Source organism: Emys orbicularis, chromosome 1 (assembly GCF_028017835.1).
Source record: "Emys orbicularis isolate rEmyOrb1 chromosome 1, rEmyOrb1.hap1, whole genome shotgun sequence".
In the NCBI taxonomy this organism is placed as follows: Eukaryota; Metazoa; Chordata; order Testudines; family Emydidae; genus Emys; species Emys orbicularis.
The window spans coordinates 14,199,397-14,227,233 of NC_088683.1; the positions used below are offsets into that span (position 1 = coordinate 14,199,397).

At 43.0% G+C, this 27,837-nt stretch overlaps 1 protein-coding gene across 2 annotated transcripts; it reads right to left on the minus strand.

Annotated features, from left to right (window-relative positions):
* Window positions 1-419: 419 nt before the first annotated feature.
* Window positions 420-27,807, minus strand: KIN (Kin17 DNA and RNA binding protein). 2 transcript variants are annotated; one of them, XM_065414048.1, is made up of 13 exons: window positions 27,639-27,807; window positions 25,232-25,326; window positions 22,282-22,325; window positions 22,046-22,168; window positions 20,920-21,101; window positions 13,137-13,185; window positions 12,763-12,820; window positions 10,551-10,677; window positions 7,649-7,699; window positions 6,822-6,890; window positions 5,703-5,802; window positions 3,619-3,719; window positions 420-1,412 (listed from the first exon to the last, which is right to left on the minus strand). In XM_065414048.1, the coding sequence occupies exons 1-13, from the start codon at window positions 27,750-27,752 to the stop codon at window positions 1,350-1,352; spliced, it is 1,176 nt and encodes a 391-aa protein (XP_065270120.1). In that variant the 5' UTR covers window positions 27,753-27,807; the 3' UTR covers window positions 420-1,349. The 2 variants fall into 2 exon arrangements, with proteins under 2 accessions (XP_065270120.1, XP_065270117.1); XM_065414045.1 differs by having other exon boundaries at window positions 10,551-10,680.
* Window positions 27,808-27,837: the final 30 nt, after the last annotated feature.

A 27,837-nucleotide genomic window follows, 5' to 3' on the forward strand; every position in this document is an offset into this window, starting at 1 on the left:
TTTTAAACTTCCAGTTAGGGGCTGCGTCTTCCTAAGTCTGTACAGCGTCTGGCACAACAGAGCCTCTGTCTTGATTAGGTGCTACAGAAGAACTACTACTAAGAGAAGATCAGCACTGACTCAAGTGCAACTAAAAACCCAATTGTGTCCAATCGTGGGATTTGCTCTCCATAATTATTTTAGCTGAGGTCAAGATAATTTCTATATCATGTTCCAAGAACACACGAGATTTAATCAGAGGCATATCAGCCCAAATGTAATGTTTCATCCTCTTCCCATGGTGGTTTATGCATTTTAGTTATTTCAACAAATAAAGCAAGACATGCATCTGGACTCTTGGCTTGATTCCACTAGGGAGCACCAGTTGACAACAATCCTGATTATCCAGAGGCTTTTAAGGGATACATTGTACTGAGAGAGATGTGCTTTTATTCCACAAATTGCTTTAAAAATAAGTGTTGTACAAAATGTTACACGTTTTAAAAACTATTCAAAGAAAAGTGACTCATTTAGGATCCACAATAGAGCAGGAAAGCAGCATTAAAGTGAACAAAGGACTAGGCCCTGGGGAATCTATGCCAGCACAACCATCACTTCATCTCTATTAACTGAGCAGACAACTAGGTGTGCCATTTCTTTACTGTTCAAATTCACAGAAGTGCACTGCCCCATAAATCATGCCAATTAAGGGTTAAGTCTTGGAGTCGCTACAGAGGCAAGTCCAGCCGTGATCGGTAATGGGAACACAGAGGATGCCAGGATCAGGTCCTGACTGGGTGTGCGGTTTAGCAGAGTACTGATTAAGCAGGTTCTGTTGTAATTTATTGCACTCACTTTAAAACTAATAAACCAAACCATTCTTATGTACATCATCAAAACCCAGAAAAATAATCCCCTACAGCACTGCTGCCTTCCTGCTTTTCTTTTAATCTCTTTGCTTGTTCTAAAGCCAGAATTTTGTTTTGGCAGCAAATCCAGAAGTGTGTTATGCAAACTATAGACTACGTTACATACAGTATCTGCCTCAAGTGGCCCTTTCTAGCTGGTGATATTTTATAAAACATTTAACATAGTTCAGTAAGTAAAATATTCCAGCACACAGGTATCACCTAATCTTAGAAAAGGAAAACAAATTAAAATATTACAACATAATACAACTTTGATACAGAATCAGTTTAGACAAGATTCTCACAAATGTTAACAGATTTATAGTGGTCTTTACATAAATCAAGGTTGTTTTTTCTATATACACAAATTAAAAACCCTGACATAGTAGAGTCTCGTGTGTCTGCATAAAGGACACCAATTTGATGTTTCCACGAGGCAGCTTTGACCCATTGCTTTGAGTCTCAAAGGAGTTTGGAAATGTCTTCATATTGGATGCCTTCAATTCTCCGTCCTTTTAAAGGCCCCTGCAGATGAATAAATTGCAAGAAAGGTTGGTGCGGGGGAAGGAAACTCTGCTTGTTGAATCTCATAATAAATAGTTACAAATTACAATATAGCTGAACTGAATCAAATCAAACCTGTCCACACTTAACTATTATTTTCTTAAACGTGACTAAGCGAATAGCACACCGGAAACAAAAGAGCTGCATGCCAACCAACTTTGGCATTTTTACACATTTCTGTGTTCGTTTATTGATGTTTAACCAATGTACAACTTTCATCCTTCAGAGACTGTGGACAATGCATTAATGTGCAAGGTCAGATTTTGAGAAGACTGCACATTATTAATTATTATTATTATTATGGAATTACTTACTAGTTAGCAAGATTTAAAGAGGGATTGGACATTTATGGGGGCAGAAATAGTCACAGTTTTAATAAAAAGCAACAGAGGGTCCTGTGGCACCTTTAAGACTAACAGAAGTATTGGGAGCATAAGCTTTCGTGGGTAAGAACCTCACTTCTTCAGATGCAAGTAATGGAAATCTCCAGAGGCAGGTATCATTACTTTCCATTACTTGCATCTGAAGAAGTGAGGTTCTTACCCACGAAAGCTTATGCTCCCAATACTTCTGTTAGTCTTAAAGGTGCCACAGGACCCTCTGTTGCTTTTTACAGATTCAGACTAACACGGCTACCCCTCTGATACTTGACAGTTTTAATAGTTAATGGTAAATTTTGAAAGGGAAATACAATTTCATGCTTCACTCTCTATTAGGTATTAGAATGAGAGATGCTTGGGGGGAGAAGATTACTCCACATCTGGCAAGTGCAAGAAGCTTGCACCTTTCCTCTTAAGCATCTGGTGCTGGTCAGTTGGAGGCAGGATACTGGACTAGTTGAACCAAGGGTTTGATCCAGTATGGCAGGTCCTATGTTATATGTTAAAGTGACCAAACGGGCAGTTACTCTGGTTGTCTGTTCAAGAGCAGTAACTGCACATAAAAGTTATATGTAAGGCCCTATCAAATTCATGGCCATGAAAAACATGTCACGGACCGTGAAATCTGGTCTCCCACCATGAAATCTGGTCTTTTGTGTGGGTTTACCCTGTACCATACAGATTTCACAGGGGAGACCAGCGTTTCTCAAATTGGGGGTCCTGACCCAAAAGGGAGTTGCAGGGGGGTCGCGGTATTGCCTCTCTTCCGTCTGTGCTGCCTTCAGAGCTGGGCTGCAGCTGTTGGCTGGGTGCCCAGCTCTGAAGGCAGTGTCCTACCAGCAATAGTGCAGAAGTAAGGGTAGCAATACCATACCATGCCACCCTTACTTCTGCGCTGCTGCCTTCAGAGCTGGGCAGCCGGAGAGTGGTGGCTGCTGACCGAGGGCCCAGCTCTGCAGGCAGCAGCACAGAAGGGTGGCAATACCATACCATGACATCCTTATTTCTAAGCTGCTGCTGGCAGGAGCTCTGAAACAAGAAGCAATGTGAACACCTCTAGAAACAACTTAGTAACTCGAACAACTCTAACTTACTTAGTAACCACCACCCTCTGAAATCAAAACAGAGTCACTGAGTGAAATTCTGGCCCCATGAAATCAATGGCTACTCATACTGACTTCAGTGGGGCCAGAATTTCACTTTAAATCTCCCTTTACAGATTTATAGGACTCATACAAAAGAAAAAAGGCCTTTTACACTAAGGCTCAGCCCAGAGAATATTTTCTATTGAGAAAGGTGGTTTGTAACAAAAATGCAAACACAGTCTTAACTATAAGTAGCATGAACAACAAGGATTCAAAATCCATTAATCTTCAAACTACACACCCAGCTTGATTAATACAGTAAGAGAATTCTCTTATTTCATACATACATTTTAAGCGTATCGCTTTCCCAGTTGAAAAGTTATTGTATCATTAACAGAGCACATTTAAATTAAACCTACTAAATATTTTACAAATTTATCTTTAAAGTTCAATTTGTAAATTCAGTATCCCATTGTCTTTTAAAGGTAACGAGGCCCAGTGGATTGAGCAGTGGATTAGAATTTAAAAAGGATTTGGGTTCTATTCCTATTGGCCGGCTGGGTGACCCGGAGCACCAAGCTGTGCCCCAAATTCCCCATTTGCAAAGGGGCAATAATGACATTCACCCTTTGTAAAGGGCTTTGAGACCTACTGATGAAAAGTGCTATGCAAGATTATTAAATATATTTAAAATGTACATACAGATTCAATGATTATTGCTGCTGAGAAGTTCTTCTCGTTTATAGATTCCAAGATGCCTTCATTTCCTCTGTAACCTCCATTTAAAACCAGAACTTTCTTTCCTGAAACAGTAAACAGGAAGAACTTTACCCATAGGAACTCTCAGTGTCTTTTGATCAAGCCCCTCTCTACTGAAAACACAGGACAGAGTCACTTTGGGAAGTCTGTATCTCCAAGAACTATAGAAGACAGTGTTCCCTTGGAAGCAATGCTCAGCTTTTCTTCAGGGACTGCTTGATCCTAAAACGCCTGAGTGATACAGATGAAAGCTGTTTTGCTTTTAGGAAGCTGCTGACGCCTGTTTATCTAAGTAGGCTGAAGAGCAGAGAAGCTTGTCATAACTCACTAGAAGTGCACATGTGAGATATGTAGCAATGGGAGCTCTGACACCCTCTGAAAGAATGCAGCATTCACCCTCCTTCTCCAGCTAGTCCTGCTGTCAGGACAGGAATCACCTTCCTTCTAGAATCACTCCCCTTCTGGGGTACCTCGCTGCTGCTGATAAACTTTCCTGGTCCTTGAATATCAGGAGCCCAGGACTGACTGACTGTGGGCACCCTCCGCGCAGGTACACAAGAGGAGGGGAGAGTTTCCTTGAATCCTCTCCATCTTGGAGAGCCTGTGAAGGAACCACCACAATCCAGCACTTTATGACTAATGGAGATCTCTAGGGGACCCTGGCAAGCTTCAATTACCTTACAATATTTAAGTCTTCATCTTGTTTCAAAATCCTTGTAATTTCTCCCTCATCCATCATAAAAATATTCCTAAATAAATAAATGAATGCCAAAAACCCAATATCCAGAAATAACCTTACAATCACAAACTCCAGACAATGGAGGAAACTTTAAGGTGACAAATGTTGTCAGATGCTACCGGTGTGGTGCTCTGCTTTCTCCTATGTTGATATCACTCGGCTACGTGCGTGTGTTCCCTCTGTGTGCTGCCCCAGCTCTGCGCAGATAGCTGACACAGCAGACCCGAAGAGAACCCCCAATGACCACAGAGTCTAGTAAGATGCAAAGTCACGTCGACTAGGTTTATTGCGACCTTGGACACAATTGCAGTTCCCCGTAGATTACTTAGATTAGTCTACCGGGCATACTACTAATAGATGCCTCTTGGCAATGAACCCGGCTCAGTCAGTGGCGGGACTTTCCACTGCCCCCTCGGCCGGACAAAGACACCACCCCAGGGATACACTCTTATACACAGGTACAAACAAGTTACACATCACTCCTGATGTATTGAGGTGCAACCCCTCTACGTAGTAAGGTGCCGCCTCTCACCTTGTACATATTGGTTCGATCAAAACAACTCTATTCATCATTTTACCCTTTTGCCCCTGTCATTGGGATGGGTCGGCCTGTTCCATGTTATCTGTGGAATGTTCCAGTATAGTGTATATTCTGATATCTGGTGTCCAGTACCTGTTAGGTATGTCTCTTTTTGCAGCATCAGCCCTTTCCTTGCCAGCTTCTGTGAGCAGGGCCTGCCTCTGGCTCACAGCTTAACTTTGCTTTATGTTAGCAAAGTCTTGACCATTACTTTAGTTCAGGCCTTAGGCCTCATACCGGGCCTCTGATACCAAGGTTTATATTTTAGGGCCTCCTCTTACTACAACAAATACATCAACAATGCACTTACATGTATAATATGCATTATATGGAGGGAAAGTGCATGCTAAGAATCACTGAGGACAATCAGTAAATCTCTTTGGCAGGCTCCTACAGATACCTCCTGAAGAGAGATACTTTCATCTAGTAAAACCAAAAAATGCTTCCTATCCTTCTTAGAAGGAGCATAATTCCTCTTGGAAAGCTCTGTAAAATCACCAAAAAGAATAAATGCAATATTTGCACCAACAGCAACCAGAGGATACTTGGAACATGACAGGAATATCTTAATCCAATGTGGATAAGAAATGCTGGCCAGGAACAAAAGTAGTAAAATGACTCAGGTGACACTTGATGAATTATAGCTCAAAAGAATCAAAGTCAGTCCATCAGATGCAGCTTTGCTAGCTGGTTTACAAATAAATTTACCTGGTGCCGGTATTACTGTCTCTAGATGTGTCTGGTCAAGTTTCAGTTTGTCTCCAGAATCAATCATCTTTACAACTGCTGTGTATTTGTCAATTACCTCCTGTCATGGAAAATTAAATATATTTATTTTAAAAAGGGAAAGATACCTATAACTTGATTATTCTCTTATTAAAAAAATACAGATAAGAGGATTACACGCAAATGGCCATGTAACATTAATGATGCAAATACATCGGGGTAATTACAAAACACAATCATTCTTTGACTTTCTGCTAATTTTTTAAAATAGTCTTAATAGAGAAGAGATTCAGAAACACAGGTCTACATTTCCAAAAGTGGCAAGTGTTTTCAGGGGCCCAACTTGAGAAGTCTGAAAGGGACCTGATTTATGGAAAGTGCTGCGCAATGATCTTCTGAAAATCAGACCACTTTAAAGAATCCCAGATTGGGCATCCAAAATCACTAGTCAGTTTTGAAAATGTAGGCCATCGGTTTAGTCATGCTAGAGCAGATCCATGGTTTATCTAGTGCAGTATCCTGTCTCTGACAGTGGCCAGTACTAGCTACTTCAGAGGATGATAGGATGCTTCAGACCATTAGGCCAGGCCCACCAGACTGAAGAACTTGTGAATCCAGGGGACTCTTCTTCAAAGATAATTTGGGATTTGTACACATCAATGCTGGACAGAGATTACTGACACAGTCTCAAGGCCTGAAATACCATGCACTGCTCTTGGTCACTCCCCAGCAACACAGCTTTAAGATGACTGTATGGTCTAAAAAGACTCATTGATGAAATCAGAGTCTGAAGAAAACAGTAACAAGAGTAAACTTAATAGGGAAAAATGGTCATCCAGAATGAAGGGGTGAGTGGATGCCCACAAGCCACTATTTTGATTTGCAATAAATCCCAAGTCACTCACTGCCCAGAAGGAACTGAGAATCGGGTAACAAACTCCGAGAAAGTTAAAGGGAAGCCCTCATTCTGATAGTTGGGGTTCAACCACTACCACCATAAGCAACCAAATAAACTGATGTTTTCTAGTTGCTGTGGAAACAGAACTGCGTCCAATCACTTTTATTCACAAACTTTTATCAGATAAAATGCTGTAGATTCACCTTAACAACTGCTTTCTTCTTATGATACTTCTCACCAAGCTTTTTTGTTACAATTTTTACAACAATTTCCTGGAGTAGGGAAAAAAGGAAAGAGAAAAAGCTAAATACACAAACAAAAATAACTTACTCTCAACTCAGTGTTTACATCACAAGTAGCTTTTAACTCCAGTTGTCCCCACAAGCAGACACTGATGTTATGCTCTGTAGTGTCAGCAGGCAACATCACTTCTAAGACACGACATTATAGAACTTTCATTGTGGGATGAACCCCATCGCAAAGGCATCTCCTGCCCTCACTGACTCAAAATATACTTAAATTTGAATTCAGTGTGTTACAAGAGAGCCCTATGTGGATCACTGATAGCAAGGACTGACCCAGGACATTTGCATCTGACAGCATGAGCCTCAACTCCCTGAGCTGCAAGACATAGTTGTGTTAATTCAAAGGCTGCAGCTTACTACTAAATCTCTATATGGTCTGACCACCAGAGTGGGAAAAAGTCACCCTGTTAAAAGTGCATGTACATAAGCTCTAGAAGCACCTGTCCTTTAACTACAAAGTAAGCCATCACTATACAAAAGAGCTTAAATATTAGAAGTATAATGTTTCAGAATAGTAAATATCGCACAGCAGCCAGGAAAAGTGAAATATTTGCAAACTCTGTGAGAAATTAACTTATGATACTATCTCTGTTTGGAAAATAAAAATGTATTTTTGTTCATATTCTGCTCTGGGATCTATACATGTTGAAAACCAGCAGGGGCTGTGTGCACGTTCCCAAAGGCAGAATTTGGCCTGATAACTATGTAGTTATTCAGATTCTTACAGGCTGCAACCAGTAGTCTGTTCGGGCTGTTTTTTTCTTTTCTTCTTCAAACTACAAAAGAAAAAAAAAAGTCAATTTTTTTTTGTCCTTTCATATCAAGGTTCCCATCCCCCCAAAAAACTTGAACAAGTTCTATGCACTTAGGTATCAAACCAAAACAGAATAGTGAAGGTGTTTACTACATCAGTGGTCCATCTAGCCTAGTATCCTGTCTTCCGACCATGGCCAAAATTCCAGGTACTTCAGAGGGAACGAACAAAACAGGCAATCACGGAGTGATCGATCACTCCCAGCTTCTGGCAAACAGAAGCTACAGACACTCAGATCATGGGGTTGTATTCCTGGATCATGGGGATGTTTTCAGAGAACTAGCCATGATCTTTCGTGAGTGGTAACAGTGAATTTAGATCCCACCATTTTATATGTATAGTTGGGATTATGTTTTCCAATGTGCATTACTTTGCATTTATCAACATTGAATTTCATCTGCCATTTTGTTGTCCAGTCACCCAGTTTTGTGAGATCCCTTTGTAACTCTTTGAAGTCTGTTTGGACTTAACTATCTTAAGTAGTTTTGTATCATCTGCAAATTTTGCCACCTCACTGTTTCTCCCTTTCTCCAGATCATTTATGAATATGTTAAACAGTACTGGTCCCAGTACAGACCCCTGGGGGACACCACTATTTACCTCTCTCCATTCTGAAAATTGATCATTTATTCATACCCTTTGTTTCCTAACCAGTTACTGATCCATGAGAGGACCTTCCCTCTTATCCCATGACTGCCTACTTTACTTAAGAGCCTTTGGTGTGGGACCTTGTCAAAGGCTTTCTGAAAGTCTAAAGTATACTATATCCACTGGATCACCCTTGTCCACATTTGTTGACACCCTCAAAGAATTCTATTAGACTGGTGAGGCATGATTTCACTTTACAAAAGCCATGTTGACTCTTCCCCCAACAAACCATGTTCATCTATGTGTCTGATAATTCTGTTCTTTATTACAGTTTCAACAAATTTGCCTGGCATTGAATTTAGGCTTCCCAGCTCTGGAGCCTTTTTTAAAAATTGGCGTCACATTAGCTATCCTCCAGTCATCTGGTACAGAAGTTGATTTAAATGATAGGTTACATACCACAGTAAGTAGTTCTGCAATTTCATATTGGAGTTCATTCCAAGCTCTTGGGTATTATACCATCTGGTCTTGATAACTTATTACTGTTTAATTTATCAATTTCTTCCAAAACCTCCTCTAATGACACCGCAATCTGGGATTTGTCCCCCTAAAAAGAATGGCTCAGGTGTGGGAATCTCCTTTACATCCTTCCTCTGCAGTGAAGACTGATGCAAAAAATTCATTTAATTTCTCTGTAACGGCCTGATCTTCCTTGAGTGCTCCTTTAGCACCTTGATCATCCAGTGGCCCCACTGATTATTTGACAGGCTTCCTGCTTCTGATGTACTTATCTTTTTTGCTGTTAGTTTTTGAATCTTTGGCTAGTTGCTCTTCAAATTCTTTTTTGGCCTGCCTGATTATACTTTTACATTTGACTTTCCAGAGTTTATACTCCTTCCTATTTTCCTCAGAAGGATTTAACTTCCAATTTGTAAAAGATTTTTTTTGCCTCTAACCACTTCTTCTACTTTGTTGTTTAGCCATGGTGGCACTGTTTTGGTCCTCTTACTAAATTTTTTTAATTTGGGGTATATATTTAATTTGTGCCTTTATGATTTTTTTTTTTTTTTTTAGTTTCCATGCAGTTTGCAGGCATTTCACTTTTGGAACTGTACTTTAAAATTTCTGTTTAATTAGCTTCCTCATTTTTGTGTAGTTCCCCTTTCTGAAGTTAAATGCTTCTGTAGTGGGCTTCTTTGGTACTCACCCCAGGAATGTTAAATATAATTATATTATGGTTGCTATTACTAAGCGGTTCAGCTATATTCACCTCTCGGACCACAACCTGTGCTCCACTTAGTACTAAATCAAGAATTGCCTCTCCTCTTGTGGGTTCCAGGACTAGCTGCTCCAAGAAGCAGTCATTTATGATGTCCAGAAACTTTATCTTTGCATCCCTTCCTGAGGTGACATGTACCCAGTTTATATGGGGATAGTTGAAATCCCCATTATTATTGAGTTTTCTATTTGTATAGCCTCTCTGATCTCCCTGAGCATTTCACAGTCACCATCACCATCCTGGTCAGGAGTATATCCCTAGTGCTACATTCTTATTATTCAAGCATAGAATCTCTATGGATAGAAATTCCGTAGTACAGTTTGGTTCATTTAAGATTTGTGCTACTATATTTAACTCTATGCTTTCCTTCCCATATAGTGCCACTCCCCCACCACCATGACCAATTCTGTCATTCCTTAATACAAGGGTACAAAATATATCTGTGTCCCATTGATGATCATCATTCCACCATGTTTCTGAGATGCCTATTATATCAATATCCTCATTTAATAACAGGCACATTAGTTCACCCATCTTAGTATTTAGACTTCTAGCATTAGTATATAAGCATTTTTAAAATTTGTCACTTTTTAGCTCTCTGCCATTATGTGATCTAATTGAATGGGACTCTTTCATTAAGATGAAAGGCAGTTTTCTTTAAACATTTATAACTTTTGACTAAAATAAAAAAATGTACTAAGCTAGGGCACTTGAAAAAATTCAGACCACTTGATCTGCATCCAGAATTAAACAGGGCATGTGTAGAACAGGAGGCATTGGAATTACGTGGGGTAAGCCATGATAATCATGTAAAGTGGTGAGCTGCTGAATTCCACCCAACCTGGAGCTTCCAGTTCTTTTCAAAGGTAGCCCCTAGTAGAGTGCCGTAAGTGATTTAGCCTTGGGTTACAAAGGCATGGATCTCTGGGTAACATTCTCACTGTACCTCCATGATCTCATCCAGTGCAGATTTCTTCTTTTTCTCTTTTGATTGACCTGAGCTGTGAGCAGATTCTTTCCGTTTAACTGATCCTGCTCCTCCCACCATCTTCAATGCACTCGGTCCAAGGACACTGCTGGAAGAGGGTTTAGATTAATAATACAATATTGTTTTCATTCTGATTCTTAAAATGACACCTTTACAAACATGCCCCTGGAGAACAGGCTGTGCAGAGGTGCAGCTGATCTTTTAGGGCTGGTCCACACTAACCCCCCACTTCAAACTAAGATACGCAACTTCAGCTACGTGAATAACGTAGCTGAAGTCGAAGTATCTTAGTTCGAATTTACCGCGGGTCCACACGCGGCAGGCAGGCTCCCCCGTCGACTCCGCGTACTCCTCTCGCAGAGCAGGAGTACCGGCATCGACGGCGAGCACTTCCGGGATCGATCCCAGAAGATCGATTGCTTACCGCCGGACCCGGAGGTAAGTATAGACGTACCCTTTATCCTCAATCCCGCCACATAATCTACATGAATCCTGCACCGGATTTCAATGGGGACCCGTATGGACACAGGAGCAGATCAATTTGCAGGATCGAGGCACTGGATTATAAACTCTGGGGCAGGAATTGCACCTACTTTTGTGTTTGGATTGCAGGAACTCCAAGAGGCAAACAATCTGATGGTCAAACCAACCAACTGGTCCAAGACTTAGATGGATGCTTCAACCATTTTAATACAAAAATGTTTCTTCCAGCGCACATTACAGGGAAATTTATCTGTGGGCAGAGGTACAATAGGTGGACAAAAACCTGTTCATTAACAAAACCTCTCAGATTGAATTGGGCCATATGTTCTTGCTTCTCTGTAGGAAGCTGCTGCGTTTACAGACAGTGAGCAGAGTGATCAAGATCCTATACCTGGATATGGATTAGTTCATGTTTATTTTGAACCTGCAATTTTTCGTTTTCTTTGACCAATTTTATGAAAGATTATTTCTCATTCTGGAGGAAGTCCGTTTGTTTGCTTTGGTAACAGAGTTTACTGTCTCGTGTTCAAACAGTGTTTTGTAGATGTAAAGTGCTATATAAGTGCTACGGATAATTAAAAATAAAATAGTGCAGATTACCATGATCTAGATACACTCTCTACAAGTCTGTTTTACTTCTGCACTAATGTTACAGAAATCTTGTGCCTGGGAGCATCTCTGACTCTGCATGAGAAATTTAGGTCACTTGGTCTACTGGTTCCACAGAGGTCTAGACAGACTAATTCCAGCAAATAGCCGGAGAACACTCAGAACAGTACTTCTTACTTGCAGGAGATCTATTCAGGGAAGTTTGTATTTTAAATCCTGTACTCACCTTTAGCACTACCTCGGAGTGTAATCTTTAGGTGTAATTTATAATATGCCTCAAAGCTTAAAATCCCTCTGTTATTATACTGAACCAGTTTATAGTCTAATTTTCTGCCTCTCACATCAGATATCTTATCTAAAAGCTTCCCCAATGATGAGAAGAGAGCTTTCATTTTACCTGTAATATGTTTAATTACAATATTGTCCTATGAGAAAGGATGGTTTATAGCTAGCCAAATGTTTTCACAGACTGCTGTAACTTCTTATCATCATTGCTTGTATTATTGATCCCTTTGTCTTGCACTGCTTGTGGTTACACCGAAACTCAATGAAGTTTTAAAAAAATGTATTTGGATTCACCCTCCTGAATGCTGATCAGGAAAACGCACTGCAGGCGATTGGACACAGTAGTCAAACATGGGTTTACAAGACGAAATTAGTAGTGGATAAGTAGAAAGGCAGCTGGGATATCGGAGGATCATTTAATTATTTTTGATTGTATATTTTAGCCCTTTATCCGACTTTTCATATGTTGCTTGTCTTCTTAGGAGCTGATCCTGCATCTGGCTCCTAGTCAGCAGTTGCGAGGAAGCCCACTGATTTCCGTGGGGCTCCACACACAGGTCCACCCACCAGGCCAATAGAGTCATAGAGTTTAAAGCCAGAAGGGACCATTAGATAATCTAGTCTGGCCTTCTGTATTACACAGCAGGACCAGGCAATAGACTGCATGCTCTTTAGGGCAAGAATTGTCTCGCTGCACATGTGAGCAACACTTAGCGCATTGTGGGTACTACCATAATACAAACAATAAGATAGGACACAAACAGAATGGGATGCCTTGGTGTCTTTTCCTCACCTTGTTTTAGAAGACGCTGCTACTGAGGTACTTGCTCCTTTGTTTAAATTAAATGCAACTAAAAAAAATAAAGAGAGGTTACTCTATTTCTATCCTTTAAATATAACTGCATTTAAGGGTGTTACAGCGAAGAATTGCAAATTAGAAGCAACACAAATGCGGAAAGATTTACTATTCAAATGTTTTGGCTCATCCTTTAAAATAAACTGCTTTATACAGCACAAGAAGAATACTTTGCTCTTCTATAGTGCTTTTCATCCATGATCTTTAAGCACTTTACCAATGCTAAGCCTCAGTACTCAGTCCCCTACTTTAATATTAGATCACAAATATCCTTCATAAATTCTAAACATACATATTAAAAGTCCAATTACCTTTCTCTTCATCATTTTCTCTGTTTAGTTCAGTATAGACAGGCCTTTCCTGCCAAAGAAAAATAAAATAAATTTCAAGGGTTGTATAAACAACTGATGTGATATCACTGCTGGGGATCTTTAATTAGCTCAATTTTTACAACTATTGTAAGGTTACCAAACGAGTCACTATGGCCTGATCAGTTAGGAGGATCAGGACTATAAGACATCTTGTTATAGACCCTTTTGCAGAATTCTCCAATTAACATTCTCTATATAGATATAATCTGAAACAGACTGGCTCCAATAGGAAAGGAAAGTTGCCTTTTATTAATAGCCCTATTTCTTCCTGAAATAGCCAACACAGCTATACAGAGAGACAGCCTTTCCAAATGAGAGACTCTTCCCTATTTTGAGGCACTGCAGGTTCACAGAATCATAGCACCATAGGGACAGAAAGGACCTCAAGAAGTCATCTAGTCCATCCCCCTGTGCTGAGGCAAGAACATGGAAACCGAGACCATCCCTGACCATGTTCTCTAAAACCTCCCATGATGAGGTTTCCACAACCTCCCTTGGTAATCTAGTCCAGTACTTAACTATTCTTGTAATTAGAAAGGTTTTCCTAATATCTAACCTAAATCTTCCAAATCACCCAAAACTGGACATAATGTTCCAGCTGAGAACGCCCCAGTGCCAAATCAAGGGGAATGATTGCTTCCAGTGTCTTCCATATAACATTACTGTTAATACACCCCAGAATTATATTTACCTTTTTCGCAAGTGCATCACATTGTTGACTCATATTCCATTTGTGAACCCCTATTATTGCCAGATCCTTTTCTGCAGTACTACCATTTAGCCAGTTATTCCCCATTTTGTAGTTATACATTTGATTTTTCCTTCCTAAGTGTAGTACTTGGCATTTGTCTTTATTGAATTTCATCTTGCTGATTTCAGACCACGTTTCAGACGAACGTGGAGAAGAAAGGCAAGAATGTGAGAAGAATGGCGGACGTATTGTGATCGGCGCAGTCTTAACAACAGCTGAAGACCAATCGATCCAGGTGATTTCAGACCAATTCTCTGATTTGCCATGGTCATTTTGAATTCTAATCCTGCCCTCCAAAGTGCTTCAGCCCCTCCCAGCTTGGTGTCAACTGTAAATTTTATAAGCATACTCTACACTCCATTATCCAAGTCATTAATGAAAATATTGAATAGTACCAGATCCAGGACAGACCCTTGTGGGACCCCACTAGATACGCACCCCCAGTTTCACAGTGAACCACTGATAACTATGCTTTGAGTTCAGCAATGGCGCTCAAACATTTTCAGTCACGTCTTCCCCTCCCCCCGCCCTTACCAAAACTGGAATGTGTCCGTGAGCTCTGTCCTTCAACTCAAGCCATCAGAAGTTCAATTATTACAGTACAATAATAGGCAGCAATAGAAAATCCCCAATAGAAAGCAAGATATTTATAAACTAAGGAGTTACCTGGGAACCAACCCAGTGACAAAAGAACATAAGAACAGCCATACTGGGTCAGACCAAAGGTCCATCTATCTCAATATCCTGTCTTCCAACAGTGGCAAGGTGCCCCCGAGGGAATGAACAGGTAATCATCAAGTGATCCATTCCCTGTCGCCTATTCCCAGCTTCTGGCAAACAGAGGCTAGGGACACCATCCCTGCCCATCCTGGCTAATAGCCATTGATGGACCTATCCTCCATGAATTTATCTAATTCTTTTTTGAACCCTGGTATAGTCTTGGCCTTCACAACATCCTCTGGCAAAGAGTTCCACAGGTTGACTGTGCATTGTGTGAAGAAATACTTCCTTTTGTTTATTTTAAAACTGCTGCCTATTAATTTCATTTGGTGACCCCTAGTTTTGTGTTATGAGTAGTAAATAACAAACACGTCCTTATTAATTTCTCCACAACAGTCATGATTTTATAGACCTCAATCATATCACCCCTTAGTCATCTCTTTTCCAAGCTGAAAAGTCCCAGTCTTATTAATCTCTCCTCATACGGAAGCCATTCTATACCCCTAATCATTTGTGTTGCCCTTTTCTGAACCTTTTCCAATTCCAATACATCTTTTTTGAGATGGGGCGACCACATCTGCATGCAGTATTCAAGATGTAGGCGTACCATGGATATATACAAAGGCAATATGACATTTTCTGTCTTATTATCTATCCCTTTCTTAACAATTCTCAACATTCCGTTCTCTTTTTTGACTGCCGCTGCACATTGAGTGGATGTTTTCAGAAAACGATCCACACTGACTCCAAGATCTCTTTCTTGAGTGGTAACAGCTAATTTAGACCCCCTCATTTTATATGTATAGGTGGGATGTTTTCCAATGTGCATTGCTTTGCATTTATCAACACCGAATTTCATCTGCCATTTTGTTGCCCAGTCACCCAGTTTTGAGACATCCCCTTTTATAGCTCTTCGCAGTTTGCCTGGGACTTAACTATCTTGAGTAGTTTTGTATCATCTGCAAATTTTGCCACCTCACTGTTTCTCCCTTTTTCCAGATCATTTATGAATATGTTGAATAGTACAGACCCCTGGGGGACATCACTGTTTACCGCTCTCCATTCTGAAAACTGATGATTTATTCCTACCCTTTGTTTCCTGTCTTTTAAACCAGTTACCGACCCATGAGAGGACCTTCCCTCTTATCCCACGACTGCTTACTCTGCTTAAGAGCCTTTGGTGAGGGACCTTGATAGGACCCTGTGACGGGGCATGCCTCACCGCTGCGGCGCCTGCTAGTTGTCCAGGGAATTAGCACTGTAGCCTCTTCTGGTGGTGTCTTGCCCACTGTCACCTCTGTTCCTGGTCCCATGTCACTGCCAGGACTGCAGCATCCTCTTCAGTGACACTGTCCTTCGGCTGTGACACACTCCATGTTCCCCTCCTTTCGGGGGGACCTGCAGTCCACTGCCTAGCCACTTCCTTCAGTAGCTCCAGCACCCTCTGCCCTTGCATCAGGGCCTCAGTCTGCAGATCTCTGCAGCCTGCCAGGAGCTGCCTTTAGCTCTCTGGGTCTCTGCCTGCAGCACTGCGTGGTCCAGGGTGCTTGCTGCCCTCCGCCTGCAAAGCAGCCAGTCCTCCTTCCTTCTCAAGCTCCAGGGAGTGACTGACTCTGCTCGGTTCTGCAGCCCTTCTTATATACGCCAGCCCAGCCCTGCCCTGATTGGCTGCTCTTATAAGCCCTTCTGTGATTGGCTGCCTCCTGTGCAGCCTCCCTAGGGCTGCTTTTAACCCCTTTTCTGCCAGTGTGGGGTAGACGCCCCATCACAGACACCCTCCTATCAAAAGGAAGGAATGGAATGCAGAGGAATGAAAACTTATCGTGCAAGTCTTCCACAGATGAGACTCATATATTCCCCCCATCCCACAATGCCTCTAGGGACTTCTGTGAATAGTTTCCCAGAAGCCCAGCAGGCTAACTGGTGCGGGATTTTTAAGTCTTCCCTGCAGCAACCTGAGGGCCTAAGGGATTGGCATTTTGGATAGAAAAAGATGAGCAGGGTACAATTGCATATGTTGGAGATATACCTTTAGAGCTCTAGTAATGACCATTTAGGCCACAATCTTCCAAGGGTTAGAGCTAAATGAAGGGAGAACTATTTTCCAGGAATTGTGGAAAAAGGAACAGAAAGGTTTCTGGAGCTATAAGAATAACATTTTCCTCATTAAAGGTAGAATGTTTCTTGTATGGACATAGGAACTAGTTCCAAAACTTGCCTTTTGGAGGGAATGGAGACTAGAAGGGCCAGCCACCCACCTACCTAATTTGCCAGTGTGATTGAACATGGCACCTGATATTCAAATGGAGGATCCAATGTGGTAGACTACAAAATGCTGCTGTGGCTGGTTGGTTGTAGGACTCCAACTGAACCTTCTGAAGAAACTCTAGCGTAGCTGAGATCACTAGAAGTTTGGGATTACTAGAATGAATGAAATATCCTGGTTCAGTTCTGTCTGGATACCACACTGTATTAGAAATTAACAGACAGACAATCCATGCTGAACTATGCTCCTCTTCCGATGCCCAAGCTGTTAACTGTAGGTGTTCCTGGTGTGTATGAATGAGACCCTGCTCCAAGAGGCCTGGTGCTTTTGTAGGTATCAGGGTCCTTCGCTATCTAGCAATTCCAAAGTGCCTTGTGGGCTGGTGGAGGCCTAGGAAAAGGATTTCGATTCTCCCTTTTCCTCTTTTCTGTGAACTGTCTTGAAAAGCAGTAGATTCTTCTCTATCCAGGACATTATTTCCATTACTATGGAAAAACTTTGACCTCTGATTACTCCCTGGTTTCAGAAGGGATATAAACACTCATGCCTCAATCATAAACCAGCCACTATCAGGAAGTAGCAGACTTCCTCTGAGAGTACCATAATTGCTCACAACATGGTTTCTTGCACCTTCTACTGTCACCGCCATAGACAGGATACTGCACTCAATGGACAACTAGTCCGATCTCACATGTCCATGTTCTGCTTTTATTTATTTTTAAGACACACCTTGACAGAGGTGACATCATAAACTGAAAGGATGTGTAATATGAGATATTGGAGACTTGTCTTTCAAGTATGCTTGCTTCCACAGTGAGTATGCACGGGTATAAAGTGAAAGCTGGGTTGGCTTTTAGGACCTTGGTTGACCTTACCTGCCCACAAAGGGGCACTCGATGTTATCTGAGAATGACACCCAATTATGAATTGCATCAAGTGCATGATTCTATGTCTCAGAAGGAATTTCATTTTGAGAAACCCATTTAGGGGATGAAGACGTATGGGTGGAACTCTGGATCCTTCCACGGTTTCCTCACCCCCAGTCCAGGTCTGTTGTGAGACTTACACCCTGAGCTGGCCACTAGCTCCCTCCTCTTCCTTATTCTTTCCTCAGAAGCTCCTGATCATGATATTCTGTGCAGGAGTCATAACTCCTCAGGGGAGGGGAGGTGACCTGATAGGCCAGTCTAACTTTGCGCCCCGGGCCCTAGGAGCGCAAGGGTTGGCTAGATGGCAACATCTTCTTCTTCAACGCTTAGCCGAACAGTCGCCCGTGGTGATTGTTCGCCATTTGGTCCGTTCCTATGCAGCCGCAAGAACTTGACAGCCCGAGAGTCCAACATCGGAACAGACTTGACGAACCACGTAGTAAGGGGTCTGCCTCTGGGCCGCCTCCACCCCTCGGTTGGTGGAATTTTATCCCGGTTGTTGCAAGACACAGTAACAGGCAGGGCATAGTTCTCCTTCTGTACAGCCTCTTGTAAGTGCTACCTCATGTAGGGAACATCACTTAGATTTACACCAGGTGTTTGCAGGACACCTCTGCCATGCCTGAGTGGGGGCAGAGGAGTCTGGCAGGGAGGTGCTGCAGAGGCAGATCCAACTGGTTAAAACCACCACACTGCTATTTATCCAATCCAGGGAAGGAGGAGGAGGATTATAAACCACAACTGCACACAAAAAAGTAAATATAAAGTTGTTTTTTTTTTAAAAAGGGTCAGAAGAAACTGAACCACCAACTTGTTCCACCACCGGGACGGAGGCAGAAAATCTGGTGGCTTTAGTTGAGGGGCGGGGCTTAGCCCTGGAGTTTTCAGCAATAGCCCTGGACCGCTTCCAAATTGCCCAGGTGGGGGGCATGAGCCCATGAATAATGAATTTGGAGAGAAGCTGTGCAACAGAAACACTAGTTATTTATCTAGAGAAAGATTAATTATTACTTATCTAGTGCCATAGGTATGCATAGCACTTTCCAGGTACAAAGTAATATAAGGTTTCTGTCCTGAGGAGTTATAATCTAACACAGGGGTCAGCAGCCTTTCAGAAGTGGTGTGCCAAGTCTTCATTTATTCACTCTAATGTAAGGTTTCGCGTGCCAATCATACATTTTAATGTTTTTAGAAGGTCTCTCTCTATAAGTCTATATTATATAACTAAACTATTGTTGTATGTAAAGTAAATAAGGTTTTTAAAATGTTTAAGAAGCTTCATTTAAAATTAAATTAAAATGCAGAGCGTCCCGGACCGGTGGCCAGGACCCGGGCAGTGTGAGTGCCACTGAAAATCAGCTCGCGTGCTGCCTTTGGCATGCGTGCCATAGGTTGCCTACCCCTGATCTAACACATACATTTAACAGAATATCCACATGAGCAGCTTAGTGGTAGGACTAAACAAAGGAAAAGGCGGAGCATGGCATAAATCAACTTTCCTTAACTGACAGGCCAGGTTGGCATAGCATGCCCATTTGGTAAAATTTCAATAGGTTTTACCGTATAGACCATCTGAAAGCAACTTGGAACCACGGTTTTCCAACTGTCTAGAAAACCAGGCCCCAGTTCTGCAAAGCATTTAAACACTTTAACCATGTGATTAATGTCATCACCTAGTTACAAAAGAACAAGAAATCCAGGAGTTCACCAGCTCCATTAGCAAACGAGGCTGTTCAAGGACATTTAATAAAGACAGTTGAATTTAGCAGACAAAATTTAGTGAACGTTACAATTAAAAACAAGTTAGAAATATCTGGTAGGACTGCCACATCAGAAAAGACCAATGCTCCAGCTAGTATGGTATCATGCTTCTGGCAATGGCCTATACCAGCGGTTCTCAACCAGGGGTCCGTGGCCCCTGGGGGTCCATGAGCCCTTTCAGGGGGGCTGTGGAGCCCCATGGCAGAAACCCGATGCCCCGAGCCCCAGCGCTGAAGCCAGGAGCGGCACAGGACTAAAGCTGGTGGCCCTCCCCACCCCCCAGCTGGGAGCAGCGCGGGGCTGAAGCCGGCACCCCCGCGCCCCCAGCGGCGCGGAGCTGAAGCCGGAGCCCCCCTCCCCCTTCCTGCCGGGAGCGGCGCAGGGCTGAAGCTGGTGGGCCCCCCCACCCCCGCCAGGAGCGGCACGGGGCTGAAACCGGCGGCCCCACCCCACGCTCCTAAAGCTAAGAATGACGTGGGGCTGAAGCCTGCGCTCTGCATCCCCAAGTCCCTGAAGCTGGGAGCGACATGGGACTGAAGCCGGCAAACTCCCACCCCCCCACCAAGCCAGGAGCAGTGGGGGGGCTGAAGCCAGGAGCCCCAGCACACACCCACAAAGCTGGGAGCAGCGCTGGGAGCCACCCCGGCCCCTCATTACCCCCTGGCTGCACCCTTAGTGGTTTTCAAACTTTTTGAACTGAGTCCCCGCTTTGAGTTATATTTTTTGGTTGCATCCCCCCACAGCCCAGACAGGCTGGATGGCCTCCTGAGTGAGTCGGGGGTGGAGGTGGCGCGCTCTCCCTGGACCCTGCTGTACCGAGCTGGCTGGAGCCCCGTCAGCCCTTGCCCCCCCAAATAGAGATAAAACTATGCCTATGCTCAAGGGTCCCCCCCCCCCCACATCCCACCAGGGCTCCCCCCTCTTCCCCCACTGGGCCCTGGCGTTTTTATAGCATGCTGATGGGGGGTGTCAGCAAGAAAAAGGTTGAGACCCCGGCCTACATCTCATGGTTCAGAGGTGACAAAAAAAAAAAAAAAAAAAAAAAAAGCAAAGCAACCCATGATGCATGTTACCAATCCAGCATTAGTTACCTGGGGAAAATTCCTCCCTAACCCCAGCTGCTGATTGACCTGTAACCTGGAGCGTGAAGACTGAGCATTTGTATCCTAGCTAAGTATCTGCAGATGAGATTCCATTGGAAGATTTGACAGAGCAGTCCTATGAGGATTAAATTAAATATTTACTTAATAAGAGCACTTTTGCGCTTGAAGATTGGTATATATAATATCTTCTCACCTGTTCTTTCCCCTCCAAGCCTCTCCTAACTTGCTCTTCAATGAATTTGGCAGTTTTTTCTTCATCATCAAGGTCCTGTTTCTTCTTCTTCTCTTGTTCCTGTTGTCTACGGATAGTTTCTGGGTCCCGATCAATATACTGGATATACCAGCCTTTAGGAGTCTCATCTACTTTGCAGAAGCCTTAAAAAACAAACACAGATCATGTTTCGACAGTTACTATCAAAACCAAACTAAAGAAAAATGCTTACATTTAAGAAATAATGTTTATGGAATAAGGAAATGCCAAGACATGTATCATAGACTGTATTTAGTGTATCTATGTATTGATTAACAGTAGCACACCATTTCTCCATGTACTATTCTTGAATAGCTGCTTTTAAACTATCTTAAAGCATAAGCTTTTCCTTCAGCTAATCAGATTTATTTTGAGATAGGTCAGTGTAGCTAACAGTGACATAAGTACATAAGCTTCCTTTGTTTAATGAAAAAAGCATTTCCATTCCCATATTTTAACAAGGACAAAACTCAAATACATATATAGAACACTACACATACAGAACAGTGTGCTATAGCATACATTTTACTAGAATGAGTTCTAATTACTCACAATTTTATTAGAATGAGTTTTCTTTGGCCACGTTACTCATGCAGGTCATTACAATGAGTGCCACTAAAACCTTCACACCAGGCCATATACTCTCTATATGCACATTTACCAGAAAATCTATTATTGTAGATCTCAAGCCTTAAACCTTTTGCGAGTTCAGGAATTAATATCGACTACCCAGGGCCTCAAGCCATCTTAATTTGGAGGAAATATTTCTTTAATAGTTTGTTGTTGTTTTAAATGGCAGCTGTTGAAAGTTGAAGTGAGTTTAGTAGTAGTTCCAGTGGACGTGGATTAGTGGGCAGAGTGCAGATGAAGCAGGAAAAGGCTCAGAAGTTAGCATAAGGTTTGAAATTTATTACGTGTGTATCACTATTTATGTGGCACTGATGTGAGTACAATAAATGTATATGCATACTTTTTATGGATTTTCAGTATTTTGCACTAATCAGCAGGTTTTATTAACTACTGGCAATGCAGTCATTCAATAATCATTTCTTATAGGAAATAAAATTACCTTCTCTCCCTAACCATTTAGTAAAGTCAGTTAGGGTTTCCCATTGCGTGGCATTCATGTGGATGTGCTCTCGATGGCTGATATATTCATTGTATACAATATTATTGTGGACTCTCTTAGTTCCTAAAACAAAAATATATTACTGTTAAATACAAGTCCATTACTGAGCAGAAACTGATGTGAATTTTTGTTATTGAACTATAAAATGTCATTAAAAAAATAATCAAAATATTTACCAAATCGTCTCCTGAGCAGTTCTAAGAAATCATTTCGGAATTCCCTGATGGAATAAAAAGGAGACTATTTAAATAATGCTTTTACAGTTACGTAGCATTTCCATTTATAAATGGAAAAATATTTACAAAATAAAGAGGTGTATTCAGTTCAAAAGAATATCACCAGATTCAGATAATCCATTTCCTCTTTCACTGGAACATTTTAAAATACGGTATCATATGTGTATCACTATATACACCTACATAAGTCTATATGCACAGCTTGTTTGCCTGCATTTATACAATTGTGCAAACATGTCAGTGTACTCACATACACTTTGGCTATGTCTACTCTGCACACCATGGGTGGTGGCGTGCAACGTATACGGAGCTACACGATACAGCATACTGTGGTGTGTAGCTACATGCGTCAGTGGAAAGCTCCAGCAGCTCCCTGCAATGAAGAAAGGCTCTGGCAGTGGGGAGCATGCCAGAGCCTTTCCCAGCTGCCTCCCCCTGCCAGTGCCTTACCCCACTGCTGCAGCCTTTCCCCGGGGCAGGGAAAGACTCAAGCAGCAGGACATTATACTATTAAAAATAGCAGTGAAAACAGGAGAGGCGCTACTTGGGTGTGTAGAGAGCCACGTAGGGTACATAACCAAAGGGTTCAGGCGTGACTTTACTCCACTCACCTAATCAGTTCCTCACCATCTACAATGCTATTTCTATCTGTGCTGGGGGTGGGGGGGAGAGCAGTGTATATACTTTATATGCCACCATAAGGCGTGTGCAGTGTAGACATACCCTTTATCCTCCTTGACCTGTCAGCTGCCTTTGACACCATCAACTACGCTCTTCTTTTTGAAATCTTGTCCTTCCTTGGTTTCTGTGACTCTGTCCTTGCAGGGTTCTCCTCCAACCTCACTTATTGATCCTTCAGTGCAACCTTCAGAGGATCCTCATCCTCCCTCCAACTTTCTGGGGGGGTTCCCCAGTGCTCTGTCACTGGTCCCCTTCTCTATCTTATCTCTGGGCAATCTCATCAGTAACACAAATTCAGCTCCCATTTTTATGCCGACAACTCACAGTTCTACTCTCTGCTCCAGACCTGCCTCCTAGGGTCTCAACTAAAATCTCTCTCTGACAATTCCTTTGGCTGCCTAGCTGACAGCTCAAGCTCAACTTGGCTAAAACAGAGCTCTTAATCTTCCCCTCTGCAAGCCCTCCCTGCCACCTCCTTTCTTGATCACTGTGGACACCACCACCATCCTGCCAGTCACGCAGGCCCATAACCTGAGTGTCATCCTGGATTTGGAGCTCACTCTGGGTACTCACATCCAGGTTACGTCCTTATGTGGCTGATTCTTTCTACATAACATGTATAAGATATGGCTTTTCCTATCTACCCACACAACTAAAACACTCATTCAAAATCTCACATCTCATTACTGCTACATCCTTTTCACTGGTCTTGACAAAGGCACTCTTCCCTCATTCATAACCATTCAGAATGCGGTTGCTAAGATAATTTTCCTAACCCATCCCTTTGTCCATGTCACACCTCTGTTTGCATCCCTCCACTATATCCCCTTCTCTATTGCATCAAACATACGCTACTTGTTGTCACTTTCTAGGCCCTCTACAGTCAGTCCCTACCATCTCTGATTCCCTGTTGAGACTCACCTCCAATCAACCTATGATGCCAACCTCCATCACACACTGAAGTTTTCAAAAAGTACTTTTGTGCTTTCTCCCATGCTGTCCCTCACAAGTGGGAGGCACGCCCCATAAACATCAGCAAAGCTACCTTATTATCCACTTCCAGATCACTCCTCAAAACTCTCCTTCACTATGATGTCTAAAACAACCTTGTCAATTACACAGCTCATGTGCTGAAACCACTGCCTATCAAGCTGACAAATACTGTCCCCTTGTTTCCTTGTACTTCCCTGTCTGTCTGTAGCCACCTGTTGTCTCTTATCGTAGATTGTAAGCTCTTTGGGACAGGGACTGTCTTTTTGTTTTGTGTTTCCACAGCATCTAGCACAATTGGGTCCTGGTCCATGACTATGGCGCCCAGGCACTGCGATAATACAAATTAATAATAATAGTAACTTCTACCAGTTAACATTTCCTCACTATATAACGATGGCCCTATCAAATTCACAGTCCATTTTGGTCAATTTCACAATCATAGGATTTTTAAAAATCATAAATTTTCAGATTTAAATATCTGAAATCATAATTTCACAGTGTTGCAACTGTAGGGGTCTGACCCAAAAGGAGGCTGGGAGGAGTCACAGTATTGCCCCCCTTACTTCTGCGCTGCTCCCTTCGGAGCTGGGCCCTCAGCCAGCAGCCGCCACTCTAGCCACCCAGCTCTGAAGGTAGCGCAGAAGTAAGGATGGCAATACTACAACCCCTCCCCCCCAATACAATAACCTTCTGACCCCCCCTGCAACCCCCTTTTGTGTCAGGACCCCTAGTTTGAGAAACACTTGTCTCCCCCGTGAAATCTGTATAGTATAGGGTAAAAGTACAAAAAAAGACCAGATTTCATACGGGAGACCAGATTTCATGGTCCGTGATGCATTTTTCATGGCCGTGAATTTGGTAGGGCCCTATACATAACTTCAGAGGGTTACTAACAATAACAAAGTGCTGCATTCTGACTGGCTAATAAGTTTAAAAAAAGATATTTAGAAACAGGGTAAATTTTTCAAAAACGATTAAGCCCCATTGAGTTGCAATGAGACTTACGGTCCTAAATCACTTACATGCTTTTGAAACTTTTACCCCTTAACTTTTCATACTGCTGTTTTAAAAGTATCTACCAAATAACACTACAGTAAAATTTTAAAATTCATCAAAATTCAGCTTTTTCAATGGGACTCCAAGAGGGCACCAGGATGCAACCACCCAGATTCAATTGCAGGAGCAAGGCCTATGTGGGGAAGTTTGAGAAACTAACTCTGAAAAATAATCCATGAATTGCTGAGGATCTTCAGATGCAAGTAGCAGCTGTCTCTGGTGGGATTCGGACATACAATGACATTTGAAGCCATTCTGTAAAATAAAAGAAACATTATCTTGACTTACAGAAGTCAGTAAACTGACATTTTAAACACCAACAAAACCTAAGTTAGAGTTTTAAAAAATAAAACTGACTTACTCCTGGTAATACCATCATTGCATAGTGCCGCTAATGTGGGAGAACAGAGCTTAGGCAGCAACTATATGGCTCCTGCTTCTGGAGTGTGAAATGTTTGTCATAAGCCCTAATACGGTTACAGTGAAAGGAGATTCCCTTGGCTTCACCAACACATCTCCCGCACACCAGACACTCACTTTTTTCCTTTTTCCAAATGGTCCTTTATGCCCAGAATGCCCTCTCCATCCCAATGTAGCAAGAATCTATGCTCTTCTCTTTTAAATCCCTTAAAACACTTCTTCTGTGATGCCTACCTAGTTTTAGCTCTTCTCTGCATAAGAGATTTTATTTTTAGTAATGCTGCACTGCTATTTGATTATTCTATGTCCCAGTCAGCTAATGCTCATTATCCTGATGTGTTTTTTATGGTCTGGTCCTGAGGGGTATTGAGCACCTGCATTTTCCCTTGATTTCCATGTAAGTTATGGGCACTCAGCAGCTTAGGATCAAGCCTTTAGGTCCTAATCCTGAAGCTATAATAGCAAAGTGGTTACTTTCCTCACCTGATTAGTCCTACTGAGTACATGCATAAGCGTTTGTCACATTGGGACCCAAGAGCTTGATCGTAAGGTAGTGAGTGTCCATAGGGGATATCATTCTGTGTTCTGCATTGAGCACATGGTCTGCGTTCAACAGATAAAGTGATATGGGACTTGTATTTTTAGGCCAGAACACATATCAGGCAGAATGTCAGTGTCACAAGTGAAGACAGAGCTCATTACAAGTTCTAACATATTTGCTAGAGATCAGTGCTACAACAATGAAAGTGGAAAGGACTAATAATGCCCCAATTTGTCCAAGTATTTGTGATACTGATGACCTTCTACCAAAGAAGAGAGAAAATCTAGTGCACTAGTATATTACTGATTGTGAAATTGTCAAGGTTATTACTGGAGGAAGTTAATAAAAGCATTTCATCAGAGGACAGTGATACTTGCAAAAGCTGCAGCAGAACTCAGCCTTTCACTCTGTTTATTAATATAATACACTTACAGTTGTTTTTCAAAGGCATGTGAAACAAATGTCAAGCAAAATAATTAAATCTTATCCAGTGTATTTTATTAATTTGTTTTGTGTGGATTATTATAATGCTGAGTATTGACTTAAGACAGATCATGTTAGTTTATTGAATTGTATTTGAACGTATAGCCTCCTCTGATATGCATTAGCATTGATTTAGGCAAAAGAAAAAAAATAGTTATGTAAAAGACACTTCCTTTGCTACAGATACATGTAAGTCTTTATTACAAGTCTTTCAATAGCTGTGGTTTTCAATTTTTTTTAATTAGTGAACCCTTTCACAAAGCAAGCCTCTGACTGTAGCCCCCCTTACAAATTAAAAAACGGGGGGGAGGTAATTTAATTTAATGGGGGCTCGGGGCTGTCAGCCCTACGGAGCTGACAGCTCGCAACTCCCATGTAACCACCTTGCGGCCCCCTGAGGGATCACCACCCCCCAGTTTGAGAACTCCTGTTCAACAGGGATTGTGTTTCTACGAGGTTTGTGTTGTTGCTAAGGGCGATGATCCCCTTCCCGTGCTCGATGGCACTGGGCTCCCGTTAGCGCTTCGCTGCGGACAGGGACGAGCCAAGTCCTACCCACCCCAGGCGTGGAAAGGGCCCTTGCCCTGCTCCGCCCTAATGGGTCTCCTAGCCCGCCTCCTCCCGACACAGCCCCCTACCCCAGCCAGGGGCCACTCTCCTACTTACGGCCGAGTCCCAGCCCCCTAATCTAGTCTCCCAGCCTGTTCCACCGCAGCCCCGGACCATTTCCCCCCCGGCTCCCGGACCACCTCCGCTGCCCTACACCTTCCCAGCCCCGGACCACCCCCCGGCTCCCGGACCACCTCCGCTGCCCTACACCTCCCCAGCCCCAGCCCCGGACCGCCCCCCCGGCTCCCGGACCACCTCCGCTGCCCTACACCTCCCCAGCCCCAGCCCCGGACCGCCCCCCCGGCTCCCGGACCACCTCCGCTGCCCTACACCTTCCCAGCCCCAGTCCATCCCCCCGGCTCCCGGACCACCTCCGCTGCCCTACACCTTCCCAGCCCCAGTCCATCCCCCCGGCTCCCGGACCACCTCCGCTGCCCTACACCTTCCCAGCCCCAGCCCAGCTCCCCTGCCCTGCCCCACATCCCCCCGTCCTGCCCCCGCCGCGCCGGCTCACCTCATCCCGGCACTGCTTCTGGCACATCTGGCAGTACCAGCGCAGCTTCTGCAGCCCCTTGGACTTGATGCGGTTGGCGATGGCCTTGGGGCTCAGGAAATCCGACTTCCCCATGGCGGCGGCGGCGGCAACCAGCCGCGACCCCTCAGTCTCAGCCCCGACCGGAAGCGGAAGGACACGACCCCGGAACGTCTTCCGC

Coding starts and splice junctions, on each gene's coding strand:
- KIN (XM_065414045.1), bottom strand. CDS start 27,752: ATGGGGAAGTCGGATTTCCTGAGCCCCAAGGCCATCGCCAACCGCATC. Junction 10,681..12,762: donor GCAGCGTCTTCTAAAACAAG/GTGAGGAAAAGA, acceptor ACCCTCTTCCAG/CAGTGTCCTTGGACCGAGTG. Junction 7,700..10,550: donor CACTGGATGAGATCATGGAG/GTACAGTGAGAA, acceptor TTTCTTTTGTAG/TTTGAAGAAGAAAAGAAAAA.